The 24,912-nt window shown below is 39.6% G+C and overlaps 1 protein-coding gene across 8 annotated transcripts in view; it reads right to left on the minus strand.

Annotated features, from left to right (window-relative positions):
- Positions 1 to 24,912, minus strand: part of MRE11 (MRE11 homolog, double strand break repair nuclease) — an 87,318-nt gene that overhangs the window by 11,480 nt on the left and 50,926 nt on the right. For 7 of the 8 annotated variants that reach the window (XM_033208182.1, XM_033208181.1, XM_033208180.1 and 4 more), the window contains 3 exons: positions 9,879 to 9,937; positions 8,534 to 8,601; positions 2,801 to 2,876 (listed from right to left, as the gene is read on the minus strand). In XM_033208182.1, coding sequence (XP_033064073.1) covers positions 2,801 to 2,876; positions 8,534 to 8,601; positions 9,879 to 9,937 — 203 coding nt within the window. Of the gene's footprint in view, positions 1 to 2,800; positions 2,877 to 8,531; positions 8,602 to 9,878; positions 9,938 to 11,765; positions 11,818 to 24,912 lie in introns of those variants that run through there. The other variant, XR_004436274.1, reaches the window with a different exon arrangement.

The following is a 24,912-nucleotide window of genomic DNA, read 5'->3' on the forward strand; positions in this document are numbered from 1 at the left end:
GATGCAAAAATCCTCAAGAAACTAGCAAACCGAATCTAGCAGCACATCAAAAAGTTAATATACCATGATCAAGTACAACCTTGGGATACAAGGATGATTCAACATATGCAAATCCGTAAATATGATTCACCACAAAAGCAGAATTAAAAACAAAAACGATATGATCACCTCAACAGACACAGAAAAAGCTTTTGATAAAATCCAACATCCCTTCACGATAAAAACCCTCAACAGACTAGGCACTGAAGGAACATACCTCAAAATAATAAGAGCCATCTATGAAAATCCACAGCCAACATCAGGCTGAACAAGCAAAAGCTAGAACCATTCTCCCTGATAACCGGAAAAAGACAAGAATGTCCACTCTCACCACTCCTATCCAACATAGTACGGGAAGTCCTAGCCAGAGCAATCAGGCAAGAGAAAGAAAGAAAGAAAAGGCATCCAAACAGGAAAAGAAGAAGTCAAACTATCTCTTTTTGCTGATGATATGATTCTATACCCGGAAAACCCTAAAGACTCTGCCAAAAGGCTCCTAGAACTGATAAATGACTTCAGCAAAGTTTCAGAATAATTAAAAAAAAAAAAATGTACAAAAGTCAGTAGAATTTCTATACACCAATAACGTTCAAGCTGAGAGTCAAATCAAGAACACAATCCCATTTACAATAGCCACAAAGAAAATTAAATACATAGCTATATGGCTAACCAAGGAGGTGAAAGATCTCTACAAGGAGAACTATGAAACACTGCTGAAAGAAATCACAGATAACAGAAACAAATGCAAAAACATTCCATGCTTAGGAACTGGAAGAATCAGTATCATTAAAATGGCCGTACTGCCCAGGGCTACCTACAGATTCAACGCTATCCCTATCAAACTACCAACGTCATTTTTCACAGAATTAGAAAAAAACTATTCTAAAATTCACATGGAACCAAAGAAGAACCCAAATAGACAAAGCAACCCTAAGCAAAAAGAACAAAGCCAGAAGTATTAACAGTACCCAACTTTGAACTATGGGCTATAGTAATTAAAACAATATGGTACTGGTATAAGAAGAGACACAGACCAATGGAACGGAACAGAGAACTCAGAAATAAAGCTGCACATCTACAGCCATCTGATTTTGACAATGCTGACAAAAACAAGCAAAGGGGAAAGGACTCCTTGTTCAATAAATGGTGCTAGAATAACTGGCTAGCAATGTGCAGAAGAAAATGGATCCTACCTTTCACCATATACAAAAATTAACTCAAGATGAATTAAAGATTTAATAGTAGGACCTCAAACTATAATAATCCTAGAAGAAAACCAAGAAAATACCCTTCTCAACATCGGCCTTGGCAAATAATTTTTGGTTAAATCCCCAAAAGCAATTGCAACAAAAACACAAACGGACAAGTAGAACCTCATTAAACTAAAGAGCTTCTGCACAGTAAAATAAACTATCGGGTCAGGCACGGTGGCTCACACCTGTAATCCAAGCACTTTGGAAGGCCGAGGGGGGCAGATCATAAGGCCAGGAGTTTGAGACCAGCCTGGCCAACATGGTGAAACCCTGTCTGTACTAAAGATTCAAAACATTAGCCGGGTGTGGTGGCGGGCGCCTGTAATCCCAGCTACTCAGGAGGCTGAGGCAGAAGAATCGCTTGAACCCGGGAGGCAGAGGTTGCAGTGAGCCGAGATCGCACTGTTGCACCCCAGCCCAGGCAACAGGAGCGAAACTCCATCTCAAAAAAAGAAAAGAAAAGAAAAGAAAAGAAACCATCAACAGAGTAAACAAAAAGCCTACAGAATGGGAGAAACTATTCACAAAATATGCATCCAACAAAGGTCTAATGTCAAGAATCTAAAAGGAATGTAAATAAATCAGTAAGGAAAAATCAAATAACTTCATCAGAAAATGGGCAAAGGACATGAATAGGCACATTACAAAGAAGACATATAAAGCAGCCAACAAACAAGAAAAAGTGCTTATCATCACTAATCATCAGAGAAATGTAAATCAAAACCACAATGATACCATTTCACACCAGTCAGAATGGCTATTACTAAAAAGCCAAAAAACAACAGATGCTAGTGAGGTTGTCAAGAAAAGGGAATGCTTATACAGTGTTGGAAAGTAAATTAGTTCAGCCATTATAAGTCATCTGGAAATTTCTCAAAGAACTTAAAACAGAGCTACCATTCAACCCAGCAATCCCATTACTGGCTATATCACCAAAAGAAAAGAAATCATTCTACCAAAAAGACACATGCACTCATATGTTTACTGCAGCACTTACTCACAATAGCAAAGACATGGAATCAACTTAAGTTCCCATCAATATGGATTAGATAAAGAAAATGGTGGTACATAACACAGAACACTATGTAGCCATAAAAAAGAACAAAATTATGTTCTTTGCAGCTGGAGGCCACTATCCTAAGCAAATTAACATGGGAACAGAAAACCAAACACCACATGTCCTCACTTATAAGTGGGAGCTAAACTCTGAGTTCACATGGACATGAAGATGGGAGCAACAGACACTGGGAACTACTAGAGACTGGAGGCTGACAGTAGGATGTGTGTTGGAAAACTGTCTACTGCTACTTATCACCTGGGTGATAAGATCTGTACCAAACCTCAGCATCATGCAATTCCCATGTAACAAACCTGCACATGTACTCCCTGAACCTAAAAGATGAAGTTATTTATCAAAGAAAAAAGAAGTTCAGCAACTAGCTAGCAGTCTCTATTTAAACTTTATAAAGTTAAAAATTAATTAAAATTTAACAATATTACTTATTTACCTCACTTGATTCAAAATCAACCCCTTTTGATACTTGGCTCTGGGACATGATTTTGCTGGATGATGTGCTGGACCACCTGAGGCAAAACAAAAACAAAAACGAACACAATGAACTACATGATTCATCAAGTGTGCCTTTCTGGCTAAGTTTTTCAGTCTAGCAGCTACCATGAATATAAATAACATACAGTTCCCTTAAAATCAACATTAGAGGCAATAAAAATATAAGGAAAAGGACTCTGGGGCTGAGATTTGATTTCTGGTTTTGCCTTCTACTACCTATGTGGCTTTGAGCAAGTTACTTAACTTCTCTGTGCTTCAATTTCCTCATCTGTAAAATGGGGATAATAATTTTATAAAGACTAAATGTGTTAATATGCTTTAACACTTAGAACAGTGCCTGACACATATTAAGTACTACAACGATGCTTACTTATATTATTATAGTACTTATCATATACCAAAATGTATCCACTACCATCTTCCATTTCTGAAAACCATGGGAACATTGAAATATTTTCTACTCACATCTCAGTTAATAAGAAAATCATAATTCCTACTCTTTTTACTCTTTTTTTTTTTTTTTTTAAGACAGAGTCTTGCTCTGTCTCCAGGCTGGAGTGCAGTGGCATGATCTCGGCTCACTGCAACCTCAACCTCCCGGTTCAAGTGATTCTTCTCCATCAGCCTCCTGAGTATGCCACGAGGCCCAGCTAATTTTTGTTTTTTTAGTAGAGATGGGGTTTCACCATGTTGGCAAGGATGGTCTCTATCTCTTGACCTCATGATCCGCCCACCTCAGCCTCCCAAAGTGCTAGGATTATAGGCGTGAGCCACCACGCCCAGCTGATTCCTACTCTTATAAAGTTTAACTTGTAGTAAATTCCTATGCCTTTTAACTAATAAGAAATTTAAGTCATTTTAGATCGGGGCTAGTAAGCAAATTTAGCCCAGCACCATTTTTTTTTTTTAATGGCCTATAAGCTAAGAATGGTTTTCACATTTTGAAATGGTTACATTTTAAATGGTTATACAAGTGTCTACCTATATAATATCCCTGGTTTTGCCTCTTGACCTGCCAAGCCTAAAATACTTCCTATCTGGCCCATTAAGAAAAAGTCTGCTGATTCCTGTCTTCAATAAAAGCAGTGTTTATAAATTCTTAGTCTATAATTTTATTAACATGCTTGGGGATGTCATTATAGCAAAAGAAATATGTCCAAAGGTCTTATCTGGAAAACAGAATGAGAATCATGAGATCTTATGTCAGAAGTAAATAAAAAAATCCACAGGTCCTTTGCATAAAAGGAAAGGACAGAAGGATTTATCAGGCAAACTTGAAGAGAAACTAAGGTTCAGAGGTAACAGATCAGCACATTTATCAAGGTCCACTCTAGTAGATGGCAGAGCTTAAATAGTTTAAATTATAAATAAAACACCATGCATAACCTGCAATTACTAAAAAATTCTGTAAAAACAGTCTAAATTATCATTTAGATGCTGTAATTAGAAACACCAATCTGCCAAAGCTGATTTCTGATGTGTTTCCAAAATGTCAATTTTGGAAACTGCCTCTAAAATTTTAAACAGGCTCTCAAAACTTAAATGATTCTTATTGCTTGCACAATGGTCAGAGAAGTTAGTTACCATACCAAGAAGCAACAACAGAGATGAGTTTGGGGTCAGAATGCCTTGCTTGTATGACTAGTTGGGTGACTTTAGGTAAGTTACTTAGCCACTGTGCTTCACACTTCATCTGTAAAACGGGGATGATAAAGTTGTAACTATAATCTATCTCCTGGGGAAGTTGTGAGCACCACACAAGCTAACTCACATGTAAAATGCTGAGAGCAGTGTCTGGCACAGAGGAAGTGCCAAACAACTGTGAGTTACATTACTATTTCATGTCTAAAGAAATCAGCAGACATTTATACAGCTGAAGAGTAAACAATCTACTGTGATAACAAAAGCAAACTATTTTTTCTTTAATATTCTTAAGCATATATCAAAAATATCAAAATAGTATTTTGACCCATTTCTGAAAAAAAAAAAAAAAACTTAGAAAGCTAGATCTGATTTGTGTGTGCTTCAATTTACAAAGACAACAACAACCAAACAAGGACTTCCTTCCAAAACCTGAGGTATCCTGATAATCTTCCGATCAATCTCCTTTTCTGTAAGAGAATCTGAGTTAGATTTCTATCAGCTGGAACCAAAGGAGCCCTGAGAAATTCAAGTAAACCTTCATAAGCTAAAATAAGTCCCTCCACTACTTACCATAAATATAGAAACTGACTTGCATCTGTGCCCATCTTGGTATTTTTTACTCCTATAAAGGCCGGTATGGCCTTCTGCAACTCTATACTCTCCTGGACTTTTCTCATGTCTTTATTGTTTTTTTCTACTCTACCCAAACGTTGGGTAAGGTTAAAACTGTAGGCTAGGAAAACAAACCCTCTTCTGCTCTGCCTTCTTTTTTGAGGTGATCCTATCCATCCCCATGGTTTTAAGTACCATCTGCATGCTGTCCAGAGGTAAATCTAAGTATCATTTCAAATCCCTCATCTGAGTTCTGAATTCACACATTCAGTTGCCTAAAACCACCCTTCATGTAAGTTTCTAGGCATCTCAGACTTTTCACATCTAAAGTGGAACTTTTAATTATATGCCTATCATTCCCTACAATACATCTGTCCTTTCTTCTTTTATGCCCTTCTCAATATATGGGACAATGTAAATGCTCAAGCAAGAAACCACAAAATCCATCTTGATTCCTTATTTTCCCTCATTCCAAATATTTAATCCATACTCAAGTTTTGTCATGTCTATCTTCAAAATATATCCTGAAACCATCTGTTTTCTCCATTTCACCTACCACCAGCCTGTGCAAGCCTCCATCATCTCTCTTAGCTCAGACTCCCTGCAGCACCCCCCTTTCAGCTAAGTTTATTTACACTTGTTCTGCAACCACAGTGATCCTTTGTAAATGTAAATCAGAAGGTGCCACTCCTCTCTTAAAATCCTTCTGTGGATTCCCACTGCATTTATAAGGACATTCAAAACCTTTGTAGTGCTCACCTGCTCCTGCAGCATGATTTACCCTGCCTCTCTTGTCTATTCTCATCTCAAATCACCTCCTTTTCCACTACACTTTAGTCATTGGCTCCTAAATAACATTATTAAACCTGCTTCTTCAATAGACTGTGATATGGTTTGGCTGTGTCCCTACCCAAATCTCATCTTGAAGTGTAGCTCCCATAATTCCTAAGTATTCTGGGAGGGACCTGGTGGGAGATAATTGAATCACAGGGGCAGCTCCCCCATACTATTCTCATGGTTGTGAAAAAGTCTCACAAGATCTGATGGTTTTATAAGGGGAAATCTTTTTCACTTGGCTCTTTTTCTCTACTTTTGTCTGCTGCCATGTGAGACATGTCTTTCACCTTCTGCCATGATTGTGAGGCCTCCCCAGCTATGTAGAAATGTGAGTCCATTAAACCTCTTTGATTTGTAATTGCCCAGTCTCAGGTATGTCTTTATCAGCAGCAAGAAAATGGACTAATACAGGCTGCATGCACTTGTCCCTCTGCTTTACACAAGGCCACGTTTCCCTTATTAAATTTCAGCTTAAATGTAGCCTCCTCAGAGGCTTTCCCTGACCATCCTTCAAAGTAGATGCCTGTGTCCTGTGCCACTGTTTCTTCTCTCTACACCAGATCATTTCCTTTAATGCATGCTAACTGATCGGCTGATCACCAGCTCAGATGTCACCTATCTTCTTTGTAAAACCTTCAGTGACCTTTCCCAGGAAGATATTGGCACATCCCTTAGATTTCTTTTTTTTTTTTTTTGTATTTTTAGTAGAGACGGGGTTTCACTGTGTTCGCCAGGATGGTCTCGATCTCCTGACCTTGTGATCCGCCCGTCTCGGCCTCCCAAAGTGCTGGGATTACAGGCTTGAGCCACCGCGCCCGGCCATCCCTTAGATTTCATTACACCTGAATAAAACATTTATCTTGGTGGATTAGCAGTGCCCTGTATTTAGCATACCACTAAAGTGTAAATTATCTGAAGGAAGAAACATTTCTTTTATCTTTCTATCCCCAGAACCTAGCATGATGTTTAAAGGATCTAATAAGTGAACATGGAACTATACTTACACTTGTTCTAACATTAACCTTTAAGTCACACACAGCTTATATTCTCAGTGGGGTCAATATCACAAAAAAACAAAAATTGGCTCCAGCGGATAGAGTGGGATGAAAAATCGTAGGTATTACAATAGTTTTTGGCTCTCTCAAACTCAACCCTACCCCCAAAAATTTCATTCTTTAAGTATTTAATTCCTAATGTTAGGGAGAAATTGAATTACATCTAAGTTACTTAATTCTTCTCCTTGGATAATCAAGAAATGGCTGAGATCATGAAAAAAAAAGCTTGAGAAACACTAATATAAGGCTTTTCCTCAATCACCCTTCTTTTCTAGAGTTCCTGCTCATGCCCTTACTCTCAGCTGGGACCACCATTCTCCACCCTACTAAACCAAAGCTTACCTTTGAAACCTCAGGTCAGTTTTACTCCCTCCATGAAGCTGCTTCTTCTAGCCCATATTCCTTGTTCCTTTTTTCACCAGCCCACAAGCACTCACACTTATGGGTCTGTAATATAAAATTCTACACCTAATTATGTACTAATTCATTCTTTGATGAATTCAAATATGTTCATTTCTCTTTTCCACTACAACTGAAGTTACCTGAAGACAGAGGCCATATTAAAGCATTTGCTATGCCCCTCCCTCATCAGACCTAATATAATGCTCAAACAGAAAATAAGTACAAAATAAGGCAGTTGATTACTTTATTAAGTAGAAATTCTCATTAATTGAGCTTTGCAGTATTCAACCAAAATGTTAATGTATAAAAGCAAATGGTAATAGTGAATCAAGTCAAGCTTAACACAATAGGTCAAAAATCCCAAAACACACAGGAAGAGCATGCAAGTCCTCTGAAGACGGAGTGACTCTATGTGATCCCCTTTTTGGTGTCTAGTACAGCACCATGTGTAGTTAAGAACATAAAAATAAGACAATGACAAAAAGCTGAAATCAAATGTTAGCAAAATACAAAATTATTTTCTGTTATTTGGAAAGAACATAGTCTTCCATTAAGAAAAGCACTGAGGCCAAGCGCGGTGGCTCATGTCTGTAATCCAAGCACTTTGGGAGGTCGAGGTGGATGGATCGCCTGAGCTCCAGAGTTCCAGACTAGCCTGGGCAACAGTGCAAAACCCTGTGTCTACCAAAAATACAAAAAATTAGCCGGGTGTGGTGGTGCACATCTGCAATCCCAACTATTCAGGAGGCTGAGGTGGGAGAATTGCTTGAGCCCAGGAGGTGGAGGTTGCAGTGAGCCAAGATCGCACTACTGCACTCCAGTCTAGGTGACAGAGTGAGGCACTGTCTCAAAAAATAAACAAATAAATAAAAAGAAAGAAAAGCACTAATAAAGTCAAAAGGAAAAAAAATTACAGGCTATTTCAATTTTCACTGAAAATCCTTTCACTAATGCTGCACCAACTCTATAAACTAGCCCTTGGTCTGTTTTCATTCCTCTATATACTTTACTAGTTGAAAGTAAGCCTGTTATATGGCATAGAAAAATGTGTAATTATGGAATTTTGGATAATTTAAAATTTTTTTCAGATGTTTCTTTTTGCAGAAAATCACTGCACCTACCTTTGATCTGTCTTTGAAGTGGTAGGAAAAATGTCTTCTTCCTCATCTGATTCATCTACCTCAATCACCTGGCAAGAAAACAAAGCAACAAACGGTTTTTGTGAGAACTGACTCTCTGAATAAACATGAAAATGAAGAAATGAATTAAACGATTAAATCTTAGTTATATATGAGCCACAAAAAAGGAGACAGAAAGCCATAACCATTAAAACTAACACTCAGTCTGACCTCCCTCCAATGTCCCTCTTCATCCACAAATGTTACTTTTTGCTCACCTCTCTCCTGGCCATCCCAGGAACCTGAGCACCTAAGGGAACCCAGTTACATTGGTGAATGACTTGCACAGGCTCGTATGCAGACCCTGTGACTTTCCTCTTGGTTTCTTATGAGAGGTGAGACCATCAGTGTTCCATCTCCAGCTTTAAATGAGGTATCAGACCATGTGGGAAATACTAGATATCTTTCTGTTAAATCTGTCCCTCTTAAATACCATTTGTTAGTGTTAAGACCCAATAAAGATATTTCTGACTGTTGATTCTATCATCCAAAATACTATTTCTCTACATTTTCTGTTATCTTGACATTTGATACACACATTTGCCATATGTTCATCTAACTTAAGTGCAGATGAGGATGAAGCCAAAGACCAAATACTGAACGAACAGCCCCTGAGACTAAGGATGCAGTTAAATATCCTACAATGCACAGGACAATCCCTCACAAAGAAGAATTATCTGGTCCTCAATGTCAACGGTGCCACTATGGAGAAACCCTGATGTAGAGGGAAGAGTATTGGCTCAGGAGTTAAGATACAGTTTTGAAAGTGAAGTAATAGGAGAGTCAAGCCCATATTGGACTCTTTTTGGAATCCAAAGGAAGAGCAGAAGGCCCAGGCTAAACCTAGGGCAAACCACATGGATCACTGGACTCCAGTCTTTTCGTTCATCTTAAGTCTACCATCAGCTGTTAAAGCACAGCTAGTATTTTGGGAAGGTAAGTAACAAAAGGAAACTCGGTATAGATAAAACCTCTATATCCATTGAACTCACCTTCAATATTAGTATTCCATGCATGAGCTCTTTTGGTTCAACACTGTTATCCTTGAAAACATTACTGTATACATAACATTTACGGATTTCTATAATAACCATTATTTAAACAAAGAGAGCAACCAAGAAAAAAAAAATCAAATCCTAGAAGCCCTGGAGATAACTGGTAAAGCTCCTTCCAGCTTTAATGTTCCATAATTTTTCTTCTTTTATTTACTTTGTAAATCAGAGAGTTGACAATTCATAATGCAGAAAACATAAATTACTAATACACAACTATAAAACTTTTTTCTTACCTCTGAATAATTCTTAGTAGTGACATTTCGGGAAGGCTGCTGTCTTGCAGATTTAAAGGCTAGAATGAAAAAGATGAAATGTGCATTATGTTATTCTTAAAATAATTTAGAAAAACTTGTATATTTCTTTAGCTAAAGACTTTCTGTGGCTCAAGCCTGTAATCCCAGCACTTTGGGAGGCCGAGACGGGCGGATCACGAGGTCAGGAGATCGAGACCATCCTGGCTAACACAGTGAAACCCCGTCTCTACTAAAAATACAAAAACTAGCCGGGCGAGGTGGCGGGCGCCTGTAGTCCCAGCTACTTGGGAGGCTGAGGCAGGAGAATGGCATAAACCCAGGAGGCGGAGCTTGCAGTGAGCTGAGATCCGGCCACTGCACTCCAGTCCGGGCGACAGAGCGAGACTCCGCCTCAAAAAAAAAAAAAAAAAAAAGACTTTCTGAGTCCTATCTGCAAAACTGCATGCTGCCTAATTATAAAACTATTTGATATTTTTTAAAATCTAAAGGGAGATAGAATTATAAGTACACATAACTCAATGCTCAACTGTCAGTCTCGTTATTTCCCAGCTTATTTGAATACTGTAGTGTTTATAAATACACACACACTAAAAATATTTCATAGAAAAATACCTGAAGGATAAAATCTAATCACCTAACCAAATGAACTATAGATGTATTGAAGGAAAGCCTCCTAATCCCTTCTTTGTTGTTGATGATACCTTTATCCCTGTTGCTACATTAGGAGCCATCGGGTTCCAGTAGTTTCTCATTTTCCTCTACCTTAGTAGCCATATTCAGCATCTAAGAAATATTCCAGAGGAGAATTCTAGAAAACAGCATATACTTTATTCTATGATAAAAATTCCTTTGTATCCATACCTCTTTTCCTTTTAAACTTGGTTAGATACTTGAAGTTTAGCTAGCTCTTTATCTTTCCCTTTCCTTTTCCTTGACATCAAAACCTACAATAAGGCCAGGCGCAGTGGCTCATGCCTGTAATCCCAGCGCTTTGGGAGGCCGAGGTGGGTGGATCACTTGAGGTCAGGAGCTCAAGACCAGCTTGGCCAACATGGTGAAACCCCAACTCTCCTAAAAATATATATAAAAATTAGCCAGGCGTGGTGGCAGCTGCCTGTAATCCCAGCTACTGGGGAGGCTGAGCCAGGAGAATCGCTTGAACCCAGGAGGCAGAGGTTGCAGTGAGCCGAGATTGTGCCACTGTGCTCCAGCCTGGGCAATAAAGCGAAACTCTGTGTCAACAAAACAAAACAAAACAAAACAAAAACCTATAATAAATTTCAAACATCTAATTTAGGTTTATTTTCTCCTATGCCTTACCAGTTTGCTGATATTAAAAATATCTTCCCCAAGATAACTCACAAACTATAGGGCACAGAAAAACAAAGAAATACTCAAAAAATCCTGCAAAGTCCAAAATTCTCCTAGTCAGAAAACTAACGAATCTTTCTATCTAACCTAAATTTATTGTGTTTGTACATGTTTCCTATTCTAGGTTCTATCTCCAAACTTGTAATATCTAAGAGGAGAAATGAGAGGCAGAAACAGTATTCTTATCTGCTTTACTCAGTTACTGGTTTCACGTCCTACTCTACTCAAAAGGCTAGACAGAGCGACTGAATAAAAAGGCCAGAGATCATGATGATTTCAAAGAATATTTCTGTTCAATATTTATTCAGTGACTCCTCTAACTCTGAGATCCTAGAAAACAAGATACGTTTCTTTTTATCCCAGTGGAAGGCAAAAGATGAGTGAATGTTTGTGAAATAATTTTATCAGAAAACTAAGCACTATGTTCTGTTAGGAAGACAATACAGTGTGGTGGTTAAAAGCTCTGGTTTTGGAGTTAAACTCATTTTGACTTACTAGCTCGACTATGGCCAATCTCCTTGGCTTCTTTAAGACTCAATTTCCTCACCTGTAAAACAATGTTAATACTTCATGCAGAAAACTGCTGAGAGGGTAAGAAGTGTCTAGCAGATAGAAAGCATTCAAATACACATAGCTATTTGTGGTAGCAAACATAGTAGCAGCAGTGGTACCCACAGTGGTATAAATGAAATGTAAAGGCAGTGGCTTCAGAGGTACTTTTATTCACTTAGTCACTATCCTCTGCTGACTAACTTCGATAGAAAAATCTGGGCTGTCACCCCTTATTTACAACTCCTGTGGCTATAATTGTAATTTCTATCTTTTCCAATAAAATTGCAGCACATAAATTTCCATACTCCATGGACCTTGTTATAAGAGAATTTGACCTTTATTTATCTTTTCACTCCTCCATTTAAAACAGGGATCTAGAAGTTACAGTCTGAATTTGTTGCTTCTGTTGCAAAGTGATGACAAGTATAGTTACTACTCCACAGGTATTCTGTCAGAGGCTTAAAAAAAAAAAAAAAAAAACACCAAATCCAACCTGATAAAAAATGTTTTACAAATTTATACTTAAAAAATCAGTTCATTTTTCAAAAAAAGGCCTAGTACTGGAGGTAATCAGTTAAGTTAGCAAAACCATTACATCAAATCAATTAGATAAAAAACAAATTTAGACCAATGATTCACATAATATTCATCTTTATAACCTTATTGCAAAACACTCCCACTAATACTAATAGCAGCTATCATCTATCACATTTTTACCAGGTGCTGTGATCAGTACTGTAAACACTTAAGCTCATTTAATATAATTACTCTGAAGTCAGTACAACATTGTCAATTTTATAGCTAAGGGATCTGATGCTTGTAGAATAACACCAGCTTGCACTTACTGAGGGCTTAATATGCATAGACACTGCCTGGTACTTCACATACATGTTCTCATTAATCCTCAAAATAACGCAATGAGGTAGACACAATCATTGTCCCATCCTACAGATGAGAACACTCACTCCTAAAGATGAAAAACTTAACGTATTTGCTGGAGGACATACAACTAGTAAAACTGAGAAGTCAGGATCCAAATCAAGATCTTCCTGACTTTAGAACCATGGTCTTAACCCTTATGCTACACAATCTCTAAGTAGTTTTTACTCAGTCATTGTCAAGTATTTAACAAGCATCTACTATGTTATGTGCCAAGCACAGTGGATACAGTGATGAGCAGGAACAATGCAGACCCCTTTGTCACAGCACTTACAGTGCAAGGGTGCTGAGCCAGCAGTAAGGAGCTGGCTATGGCTGACCCAAGGGGCCTGACTTCAGAGCCTGCATTCTTAACCATCATGCTCTGCTGCAAAAAGTACCATAATAAGATTTTTGCCTACAACATAATTCAGGAAATCTGACGTTTCGTATTTAGTTTATTTACATAGGCTCTTTTCATGGATGAATACTGTCTCCTTAAAAAAATTAGTCAAGGCAATCTGTAAAACTTTCAGGGCACCATAACTGGTCTCCAGCCTCTCTACACAAATAGAAGCTTTATTCTATGTTGTCAATGGGTAACAGTCATTGCAGGCTAGGTTATTCAGACAACATGATCTCTCATTGTCTTCAAACTCACTTCTGCTGACAACAATCCAAATTAGTACCTCAAACATTAAAAAAAAAAAAAAAAAAAAATTCTCAATGGCATTGAAGAGCTGATCACATAGCAAGGAATTACCAGGCCAAAACTGAAGAAAAGCTAGAACTCAGAGAGGTAAGTAGAGTCCTTTCCCTGAGTTCCCTTTTCAATTGGGAAAATGTTAACACAGGTTTTGAGAATCCTGAAGAAAAAGAGAGGGGGCTACCATAGCCCACAGACTGCCCGGAGTGAAAACCCTGATGCATTTCCCTTCCTAAGGTGGAGTCCCAATGGTTAAAGAGAGAAGCAGAGGTAAACAGGATTTCATAAGCATGTAACTGAATACCCCATTTTTCTAAGAGATAGTTTAACTATTTTTTTTCTCTCTCTTCTCTTTTCTCCTTTCCCCCACTTTCTACTGAGTTCTTTAGAAATGCAATTATAGTCTATTACTCCCTCTTCATCAGACACTCCCTAAAGGGGGAGTTCATCTAACTATGTGCTTGGAAGCCCCAGAGTCAAACTGTCACCCACCACAGGGCTGCCTCTAGAGATACCAGTCAATTTACAACCCAAAGTCCTGCTATGAAACTCTCTCCAACCTAAAGAGTTTTCAGCCACCTTTATAGCCTATTTCTTCCCATGAAGATGCCAATTCAACTGCCTGGTAGATAAAACTAGCACGCAGACCCCCTACTTGCTCGCTTCCTCCCCTGCATGCCATTCCTGATAGGCCCCCTTTAAAAGCCTCCACTTTCTGCTGCAAAGGGGGAAGCAGTACCCTTAAGGTAGGAAGCCTGTATTTCATCCCCTAAGTTACCTTTGGAATAAAAAGTCTCTTTATACTACACCTTGCTTTTGTTAATTGGACTTTGCAAGCAGCAGGTGACTGAACCTGCATTTTAGTTACAAGCATGTATCACCTGATTGGTCCAAGAAACCCTCAAATTAGCTTAAAGTGGTCTAAGACCTGTGGTGCCCTACAAACCTAGAGAAACAAACATGAATCTTCTCTGGATGAGGATGGCTTCATCCAAGGTCTCAAATTATTCCTGCTGATAATTTTCTAGGGACAGTAAATAACAAAGCATGAAAGGAAGTAAGTCACCATAAACGAGAACCAACAGAAACAGACAACAGAAAGAGGCCAAAGACATTCAGACACTAGGTTATTAGATACAAAATAACAAAAACAATCCTTACTCTGTACACATGAAAAATTAAAAATAGGCCTAAAAATATCTTCAGAAAACTTCTAAAAAGTATTAAAAGTGACAAAGCATATTTTAATTAAAGCTAACATGACATGAGGCCAGTTGACAATGATGTATAGAACTTTTAGGTTTTTTTTTTCTTTTTTTTTTGAGACAGAGTCTCACTGTAGTCCAGGCTGGAGTACAGTTCTCACTGTAGTCCAGGCTGGAGTACAGTGGCGCGATCTTAGCTCACTGCAAGATCTCCTGCCTCAGCCTCCCGAGTAGGTGGGACTACAGGCACTCACCACCACACCCAGCTAATTTTTTTTGGGTATTTTTAGTAGAGACGAGGTTTCACTGTGTTAGACAGGATGGTCTTGATCTTCTGACCTTGTGATCCGCCCGCCTCGGGTTCCCAAAGTGCTGGGTTTACAGGCATGAGCCATGTACCCGGCGGTGACAGAGCATATTTTAAAAGAACCAAATAGGCTGGGTACACATCTGTAATTCCAGCAACTCAGCAGGCTAAGGCAGGAAAATTGTTTAAACCCAGGAGGCAGAGGTTGCAGTGAGCCAAGATGATGCCACTGCACTCCAGCCTAGGCGACAGAGAGAGACTCTGTCTCAAAAAAAAAAAAAAAAAAAACACACAAAGTGATCAAAAATAATTACTCAGAACGTAGCACAGAAAGAGAAAACAGAAAATACAAGAGTCATGTGAGGACAGAATAAAAAGGTCTTATATTTAACTGAAGACTCAGAAGGAAGGAGAATAAGAATAGCATAGAGGTAATACCTGAAGGAATAATAGCTAAGGATTTTCTAGAAGTGATGGAAGATACCAGTTCAGAGATTCATGAAGCCCAGTAAATCCTAAGCAGGATAAACAAGAATACTGTCTTTAGATTGATCACAGTGATACTGCAGAACACCAAAACAGCAAGCTGAGGGAAAAACAGATTTTTTTTTTAAAAAACAAAAACCAACAAGCTTAACTAATAACTGATTTCTTAATTACAATGGAAACTCAAAGACTCACTTTATTTATTTATTTATTTTTTTGAGACGAAGTCTTGCTCTGTCGCCCAGGCTGGAGTGCAGTGGCCGGATCTCAGCTCACTGCAAGCTCTGCCTCCCGGGTTTACGCCATTCTCCTGCCTCAGCCTCCGGAGTAGCTGGGACTACAGGCGCCCACCACCTCGCCTGGCTAGTTTTTTTTTTGTATTTTTTAGTAGAGACGGGGTTTCACCGTGTTAGCCAGGATGGTCTCGATCTCCTGACCTCGTGATCCGCCCGCCTCGGCCTCCCAAAGTGCTGGGATTACAGGCTTGAGCCACCGCGCCCGGCCAAAGACTCACTTTAAGTGATGAATTCTACCCACTGGAGTCAAGGAAAGCGTCACATAAAACAAGCCAGGACCCTGGATTCCACAGGGCAGAAAACACAAAAACAAGACAGGACAAAAAAAGGCGATTTGGGCTAAGGTAAAGGTGGATAATCCACATCTATGACTGTCGATTGCATGCTAACCAATTTTGGTGGTTTAACATGGAAGTGTTCATTATTTTATTCACTCTTTTTCTATGTTCCTGTTTTCTCATTTTTAATATTAATAACACTTGATAAATGCCTACTACATGCCAGGCTTTTTGATCATTTAATTTTCAGAATAACCCAATACAATAGATATTATTATTCCCAATCATATCTAAACAAACTAGGAGAGTGACTGACTTGTCTCAAGTCACAAAGCCATCATTTGTTGAATGCAAGGTTGAACTCAGCATGAATCCTTTACAATTTTCCAGGCTGCCTTTTCTTTCTTTCTTTTTTCCTCTCTGCTTTTATATTAAACCTACCAAGAATGGAACAGTATCTTTCTAGATACCATTTCCTAAATGGCAATAAAGACAACATGCTTGTGAAGCAAAAAGCTAAGGATCTTAGCTGGCTCTTCTGAAGTACTAAATAATACTGGGTAAAAATATAGCAATGGAATTTTTTTGTAAGGTTTGAGTCATTTAATCAACCTGATTTTATATCTTTTCTTCAATGTCAGCTGTCATGTGATAAATGTTGAAAATTTCTTTAATGGAGTGATACTTACTTCCAAGGCAAATTAGTCCATCTTTATATTAATTACATAGGTTATTATATATAATGCAAAAATTCCTCTATGGAGAACCAGCAGCTAGGTCTCTAATCTTACCTTGTTCTGGAAATTAGTACAGTGGTCAGCTACTGGTTGTGGAGTCCAGAGAATGTGAGATCATTCTCAGATCTGGTACTGACAAGTTATGAGATCTAGGGTAAGCTACCTATCTTTGTAAAGCCTTAGTTTCCTTTTCTGTAAAACATAAATAATATAGTAAGTACCTGCTCCATAGACCTGTTAAGAGGCATGCAGTTTCATGAATATCAGCTATTATTGCTACTATTAGTGGTTTTATCAACTCAGGGCAAAACTGCTTGGCTTAGTTCCCGCACACATAAAACAGGGGAACACAGTTGTTCTTAAATCTTCTAGGTCCATTCTATGAGAAACTTAAATCAGTATGTGTCTAGCTATATCCATCCATCCCCATTGGGCCAGAAGTTCTTAAGCTGAAGAACACGAATGCGCTTCATGGGAGTGGCTGAACCCTTTGAAATTGGGTGCAACTGCATGTGAGTACTTATTTAAGGAGAGAAGACATAGCTTTCATCAGATTTTTAGAGAATCCATAAGCCAAAACCGATTAAAAAGCATTGCCTTTGGGACTAAAATCAAATCTATTCATTCCACATTTTATATGATAGAACATTATCTACATAAAGATCTGAATCTTTCCCAGGTTAGATATCCTAAGTTCCTTCAACCTTTTTTTTTTTTTTTTGGAGATGCTCTGTCACCCAGTGCAGTGGCATGATCTCGGTTCACTGCAACCTTCGCCTCCCTGGTTCAAGTATTCTCCTGCCTCAGCTTCCCAAGTAGCTGGGACTACAGGTACACGCTGCCATGCCCAGATAATTTTTTGTATTTTTAGTAGGGGACAGGGTTTTACCTTGTTGCCTAGGATGGTTTCGAACTCCTGAGCTCAAGCAATCCGCCCACCTCAGCCTCCCAAAGTGGTAGGATTACAGGCATGAGCCACTGCGCCTGGCCAACCATTTTTTATATTATTTGGTATGTCTTCTGAATGATCATATATAGTTGACAGTCTCTTTGAAATGTAATTCCAAAGAGGAGTACAGTATTCTTGGCAAGTTATGTCCAATTTAGTACATATGGAGAACTTCCTTGCTGTGCAAGCTTGTCCAACCCACCGCATTTTGTTGCTGTTTTTGTTCCGTTTTCTTTTGTTTTAGGCTTTTAGCAGCCTAAAGCCATAGTTTTTAGTTTCTGTCACTAGTGATACGAGGAAAAGAGGGATGAGAAAAGGGCTTTACTGGCCCAACCAGAAAGAGAAACTAAGAACCCACGACTGTATTCTCTCCCTTGGACACCCCTGCAAGACTCATTAAATACTGTTTAAGACATCAATAGATTTGGGGGGCAGAGCAAGATGGCCGAATAGGAACAGCTCCAGTCTCCAACTCCCAGCGCGAGCGACACAGAAGACCGGTGATTTCTGCATTTTCAACTGAGGTACTGGGGTCATCTCTCTAGGGAGTGCCGGACAATCGATGCTGGTCAGCTGCTGCAGCCTGACCAGCGTGAGCTGAAGCAGGGCGAGGCATCGCCTCACCTGGAAGCGCAAGGGGGAAGGGAATCCCTTTTCCTAGCCAGGGGAACTGAGACACACAACACCTGGAAAATCGGGTAACTCCCACCCCAATACTGCGCTTTAAGGAAACAGGCACACCAGGAGAATATATCCCATACCTGGCCGGGAGGGTCCCACGCCCACGGAGCCTCCCTCATGCTAACACAGCCGTCTGCGGCGATCTATCCGCAAGGCAGCAGCGAGGCTGGGGGAGGGGCGCCCGCCATTGCTGAGGCTTAAGTAGGTAAACAAAGCCGCTGGGAAGCTCGAACTGGGTGGAGCTCACAGCAGCTCAAGGAAGCCTGCCTGTCTCTGTAGACTCTACCTCTGCGGACAGCGCACAGCTGCAGTCCATTAGGGGAAAGAGCGGGGCCCTTGCAGACGCGAATGACTCTGTCTGACAGCTTTGGGGAGAGCCGTGGATCTCCTAACGCGGAGGTTGAGATCTGAGAACGGACAGACTGCCTGCTCAGGTGGGTCCCTGACCCCTGAGTAGCCTAGCTGGGAGACATCCCCCACTAGGGGCAGTCTGACACCCCACACCTCACAGGGTGGAGTCACCCCTGAGAGGAAACTTCCAAAGAAAGAATCAGACAGGTACACTCGCTGTTCAGCAATATTCTATCTTCGGCAACCTCTGCTGCTGACACCCAGGAAAACAGGGTCTGGAGTGGACCTCAAGCAATCTCCAACAGACCAACAGACAGTCCTTCTGACTGTCAGACGGAAAACTATCAAACAGGAAGGACACCTATACCAAAACCCCATCAGTACGTCACCATCATCAAAGACCAGAGACAGATAAAACTACAAAGATGGGGAAGAAGCAGGGCAGAAAAGCTGGAAATTCAAAAAATAAGAGCACATCTCCCCCTGCAAAGGAGCGCAGCCCATCGCCAGCAACGGATCAAAGCTGGTCAGAGAATGACTTTGACGAGATGAGAGAAGAAGGCTTCAGTCCATCAAACCTCTCAGAGCTAAAGGAGGAATTACGTACCCAGCGCAAAGAAACTAAAAATCTTGAAAAAAAAGTGGAAGAATTGACAGCTAGACTAATTAATGCAGAGAAGATCATAAACGAAATGACAGAGATGAAAACCATGACACGAGAAATACGTGACAAATGCACAAGCTTCAGTAACCGACTCGATCAACTGGAAGAAAGAGTATCGGCGATTGAGGATCAAATGAATGAAATGAAGCGAGAAGAGAAACCAAAAGAAAAAAGAAGAAAAAGAAATGAACAAAGCCTGCAAGAAGTATGGGATTATGTAAAAAGACCAAATCTACGTCTGATTGGGGTGCCTGAAAGTGAGGGGGAAAATGGAACCAAGTTGGAAAACACTCTTCAGGATATCATCCAGGAGAACTTCCCCAACCTAGTAGGGCAGGCCAACATTCAATTCAGGAAATACAGAGAACGCCACAAAGATACTCCTCAGAAGAGCAACTCCAAGACACATAATTGCCAGATTCACCAAAGTTGAAATGAAGGAAAAAATCTTAAGGGCAGCCAGAGAGAAAGGTCGGGTTACCCACAAAGGGAAGCCCATCAGACTAACAGCAGACCTCTCGGCAGAAACTCTACAAGCCAGAAGAGAGTGGGGGCCAATATTCAACGTTCTTAAAGAAAAGAATTTTCAACCCAGAATTTCATATCCAGCCAAACTAAGCTTCATCAGTGAAGGAGAAATAAAATCCTTTACAGATAAGCAAATGCTTAGAGATTTTGTCACCACCAGGCCTGCCTTACAAGAGACCCTGAAGGAAGCCCTAAACATGGAAAGGAACAACGGTACCAGCCATTGCAAAAACATGCCAAAATGTAAAGAACATCGAGGCTAGGAACAAATTGCATCAACTAACGAGCAAAATAACCAGTTAATATCATAATGACAGGATCAAGTTCACACATAACAATATTAACCTTAAATGTCAATGGACTAAATGCTCCAATTAAAAGACACAGACTGGCAAACTGGATCAAGAGTCAAGACCCATCAGTCTGCTGTATTCAGGAGACCCATCTCACATGCAGAGACATACATAGGCTCAAAATAAAGGGATGGAGGAAGATCTACCAAGCAAATGGAGAACAAAAAAAAGCAGGGGTTGCAATCCTAGTCTCTGATAAAACAGACTTTAAACCATCAAAGATCAAAAGAGACAAAGAAGGCCATTACATAATGCTAAAGGGATCAATTCAACAGGAAGAGCTAACTCTCCTAAATATATATGCACCCAATACAGGAGCACCCAGATTCATAAAGCAAGTCCTTAGAGACCTACAAAGAGACTTAGACTCCCATACAATAATAATGGGAGACTTCAACACTCCACTGTCAACATTAGACAGATCAACGAGACAGAAAGTTAACAAGGATATCCAGGAATTGAACTCATCTCTGCACCAAGCGGACCTAATAGACATCTATAGAACTCTCCACCCCAAATCAACAGAATATACATTCTTCTCAGCACCACATCGCACTTATTCCAAAATTGACCACATAATTGGAAGTAAAGCACTCCTCAGCAAATGTACAAGAACAGAAATTATAACAAACTGTCTCTCAGACCACAGTGCAATCAAACTAGAACTCAGGACTAAGAAACTCAATCAAAACCGCTCAACTACATGGAAACTGAATAACCTGCTCCTGAATGACTACTGGGTACATAACGAAATGAAAGCAGAAATAAAGATGTTCTTTGAAACCAATGAGAACAAAGATACAACATACCAGAATCTCTGGGACACATTTAAAGCAGTGTGTAGAGGGAAATTTATAGCACTAAATGCCCACAAGAGAAAGCAGGAGAGATCTAAAATTGACACTCTAACATCACAATTAAAAGAACTAGAGAGGCAAGAGCAAACACATTCAAAAGCTAGCAGAAGGCAAGAAATAACTAAGATCAGAGCAGAACTGAAGGAGATAGAGACACAAAAAACCCTCCAAAAAATCAATGAATCCAGGAGTTGGTTTTTTGAAAAGATCAACAAAATTGACAGACCACTAGCAAGACTAATAAAGAAGAAAAGAGAGAGGAATCAAATAGTCGCAATAAAAAATGATAAGGGGATATCACCACCGACCCCACAGAAATACAAACAACCATCAGAGAATACTATAAATGCCTCTATGCAAATCAACTAGAAAATCTAGAAGAAATGGATAATTTCCTGGACACTTACACTCTCCCAAGACTAAACCAGGAAGAAGTTGAATCCCTGAATAGACCAATAGCAGGCTCTGAAATTGAGACAACAATTAATAGCCTACCCACCAAAAAAAGTCCAGGACCAGATGGATTCACAGCTGAATTCTACCAGAGGTACAAGGAGGAGCTGGTACCATTCCTTCTGAAACTATTTCAATCAATAGAAAAAGAGGGAATCCTCCCTAACTCTTTTTATGAGGCCAACATCATCCTGATACCATAGCCTGGCAGAGACACAACAAAAAAAGAGATTTTAGACCAATATCCCTGATGAACATCGATGCAAAAATTCTCAATAAAATACTGGCAAACCGGATTCAGCAGCACATCAAAAAGCTTATCCACCATGATCAAGTGGGCTTCATCCCTGGGATGCAAGGCTGGTTCAACATTCGCAAATCAATAAACGTAATCCAGCATATAAACAGAACCAAAGACAAGAACCACATGATTATCTCAATAGATGCAGAAAAGGCTTTTGACAAAATTCAACAGCCCTTTATGCTAAAAACGCTCAATAAATTCGGTATTGATGGAACGTACCTCAAAATAATAAGAGCTATTTATGACAAACCCACAGCTAATATCATACTGAATGGGCAAAAACTGGAAAAATTCCCTTTGAAAACTGGCACAAGACAGGGATGCCCTCTCTCACCACTCCTATTCAACATCGTGTTGGAAGTTCTGGCTAGGGCAATCAGGCAAGAGAAAGAAATCAAGGGTATCCAGTTAGGAAAAGAAGAAGTCAAATTGTCCCTGTTTGCAGATGACATGATTGTATATTTAGAAAACCCCATTGTCTCAGCCCAAAATCTCCTTAAGCTGATAAGCAACTTCAGCAAAGTCTCAGGATACAAAATTAATGTGCAAAAATCCCAAGCATTCTTATACACCAGTAACAGACAAGCAGAGAGCCAAATCAGGAATGAACTTCCATTCACAACTGCTTCAAAGAGAATAAAATACCTAGGAATCCAACTTACAGGGGATGTAAAGGACCTCTTCAAGGAGAACTACAAACCACTGCTCAGTGAAATCAAAGAGGACACAAACAAATGGAAGAACATACCATGCTCATGGATAGGAAGAATCAATATCGTGAAAATGGCCATACTGCCCAAGGTTATTTATAGATTCAATGCCATCCCCATCAAGCTACCAATGACTTTCTTCACAGAATTGGAAAAAACGGCTTTAAAGTTCATATGGAACCAAAAAAGAGCCCACATTGCCAAGACAATCCTAAGTCAAAAGGACAAAGCTGGAGGCGTCACGCTACCTGACTTCAAACTATACTACAAGGCTACAGTAACCAAAACAGCATGGTACTGGTACCACAACAGAGATATAGACCAATGGAACAGAACAGAGTCCTCAGAAATAATACCACACATCTACAGCCATCTGATCTTTGACAAACCTGAGAGAAACAAGAAATGGGGAAAGGATTCCCTATTTAATAAATGGTGCTGGGAAAATTGGCTAGCCATAAGTAGAAAGCTGAAACTGGATCCTTTCCTTACCCCTTATACGAAAATTAATTCAAGATGGATCAGAGACTTAAATGTTAGACCTAATACCATAAAAACCCTAGAAGAAAATCTAGGTAGTACCATTCAGGACATAGGCATGGGCAAGGACTTCATGTCTAAAACACCAAAAGCAACGGCAGCAAAAGCAAAAATTGACACATGGGATCTAATTAAACTAAAGAGCTTTTGCACAGCTAAAGAAACTACCATCAGAGTGAACAGGCAACCTACAGAATGGGAGAAAATTTTTGCAACCTACTCATCTGACAAAGGGCTAATATCCAGAATCTACAAAGAACTCAAACAAATATACAAGAAAAAACAAACAACCCCATCAAAAAGTGGGGAAAGGATATGAACAGACATTTCTCAAAAGAAGACATCCATACAGCCAACAGACACATGAAAAAATGCTCATCATCACTCGCCATCAGAGAAATGCAAATCAAAACTACAATGAGATACCATCTCACACCAGTTAGAATGGCAATCATTAAGAAGTCAGGAAACAACAGGTGTTGGAGAGGATGTGGAGAAATAGGAACACTTTTACACTGTTGGTGGGATTGTAAACTAGTTCAACCATTATGGAAAACAGTATGGCGATTCCTCAAGGATCTAGAACTAGATGTACCATATGACCCAGCCATCCCACTACTGGGTATATACCCAAAGGATTATAAATTACTCTACTACAAAGACACATGCACACGTATGTTTATTGCGGCACTATTCACAATAGCAAAGACTTGGAATCAACCCAAATGTCCATCTGTGACAGACTGGATTAAGAAAATGTGGCACTATACACCATGGAATACTATGCAGCCATCAAAAAGGATGAGTTTGCGTCCTTTGTAGGGACATGGATGCAGCTGGAATCCATCATTCTTAGCAAACTATCACAAGAAGAGAAAACCAAACACCGCATGTTCTCACTCATAGGTGGGAACTGAACAATGAGATCACTTGGACTCGGGAAGGGGAACATCACACACTGGGGCCTATCATGGGGAGGGGGGAGGAGGGAGGGATTGCATTGGGGAGTTATACATGATATAAACGTCATGCACATGTACCCTAGAACTTAAAGTATAATAATAAAAAAAAAAAAAAAAAAAAAAAAAGACATCAATAGATTTGGACAGTTGGGTCTGCCTGCATAACTCTTACTGACCTAAGTCTTTTTCACCTGGGTTGCTGTTAAACTCACATACCTCTCACAGCTCTATCTGTGCAGCTGTCTTTTTGGACATAAATGCAGTTTATACTGCCCTTGATAAACTTCATCTTCTGAGAATTAGTTCAGCTCCCCAGTTTGTCAACAATTAATCCTAGCTATAAGATTATAAATATTATAATTATAATATTAATAAATTAATATTTATAAACATTATAAAAGTGAAACAACCTCAAATAACTAATATAAATAATATCTCTCTGCCAAACAGAAACAACATTTGTCTGAAAGTAAGAAATTATAAAACCTAATTTTTTTGTTGTTTTGTTTTGTCTTTTTTTTTTTTTTTTTTGAGACGGAGTCTCACTTTGTTACCAGGCTGGAATGCAGTGGCACAATCTTGGCTCACTGCAACCTCCACCTCCTGGGTTCAAGCGATTCTCCTGCCTTGGCCGCCTGAGTAGCTGGGACTACAGGCATGCACCACCATGCCCAGCTGATTTTTGTATTTTCAGTAGACAGGGTTTCACCATGTTGGCACGGCTGGTCTCAATCTCCTGACCTTGTGATCTGCCTGCCTCGGCCTCCCAAAGTGTAGGGATTACAGGTGTGAGCCACTGTGCCTG

The sequence above is a fragment of the Trachypithecus francoisi genome, unplaced genomic scaffold (assembly GCF_009764315.1).
Source record: "Trachypithecus francoisi isolate TF-2019V2 unplaced genomic scaffold, Tfra_2.0 Lachesis_group8, whole genome shotgun sequence".
NCBI classification, from domain to species: domain Eukaryota; kingdom Metazoa; phylum Chordata; class Mammalia; order Primates; family Cercopithecidae; genus Trachypithecus; species Trachypithecus francoisi.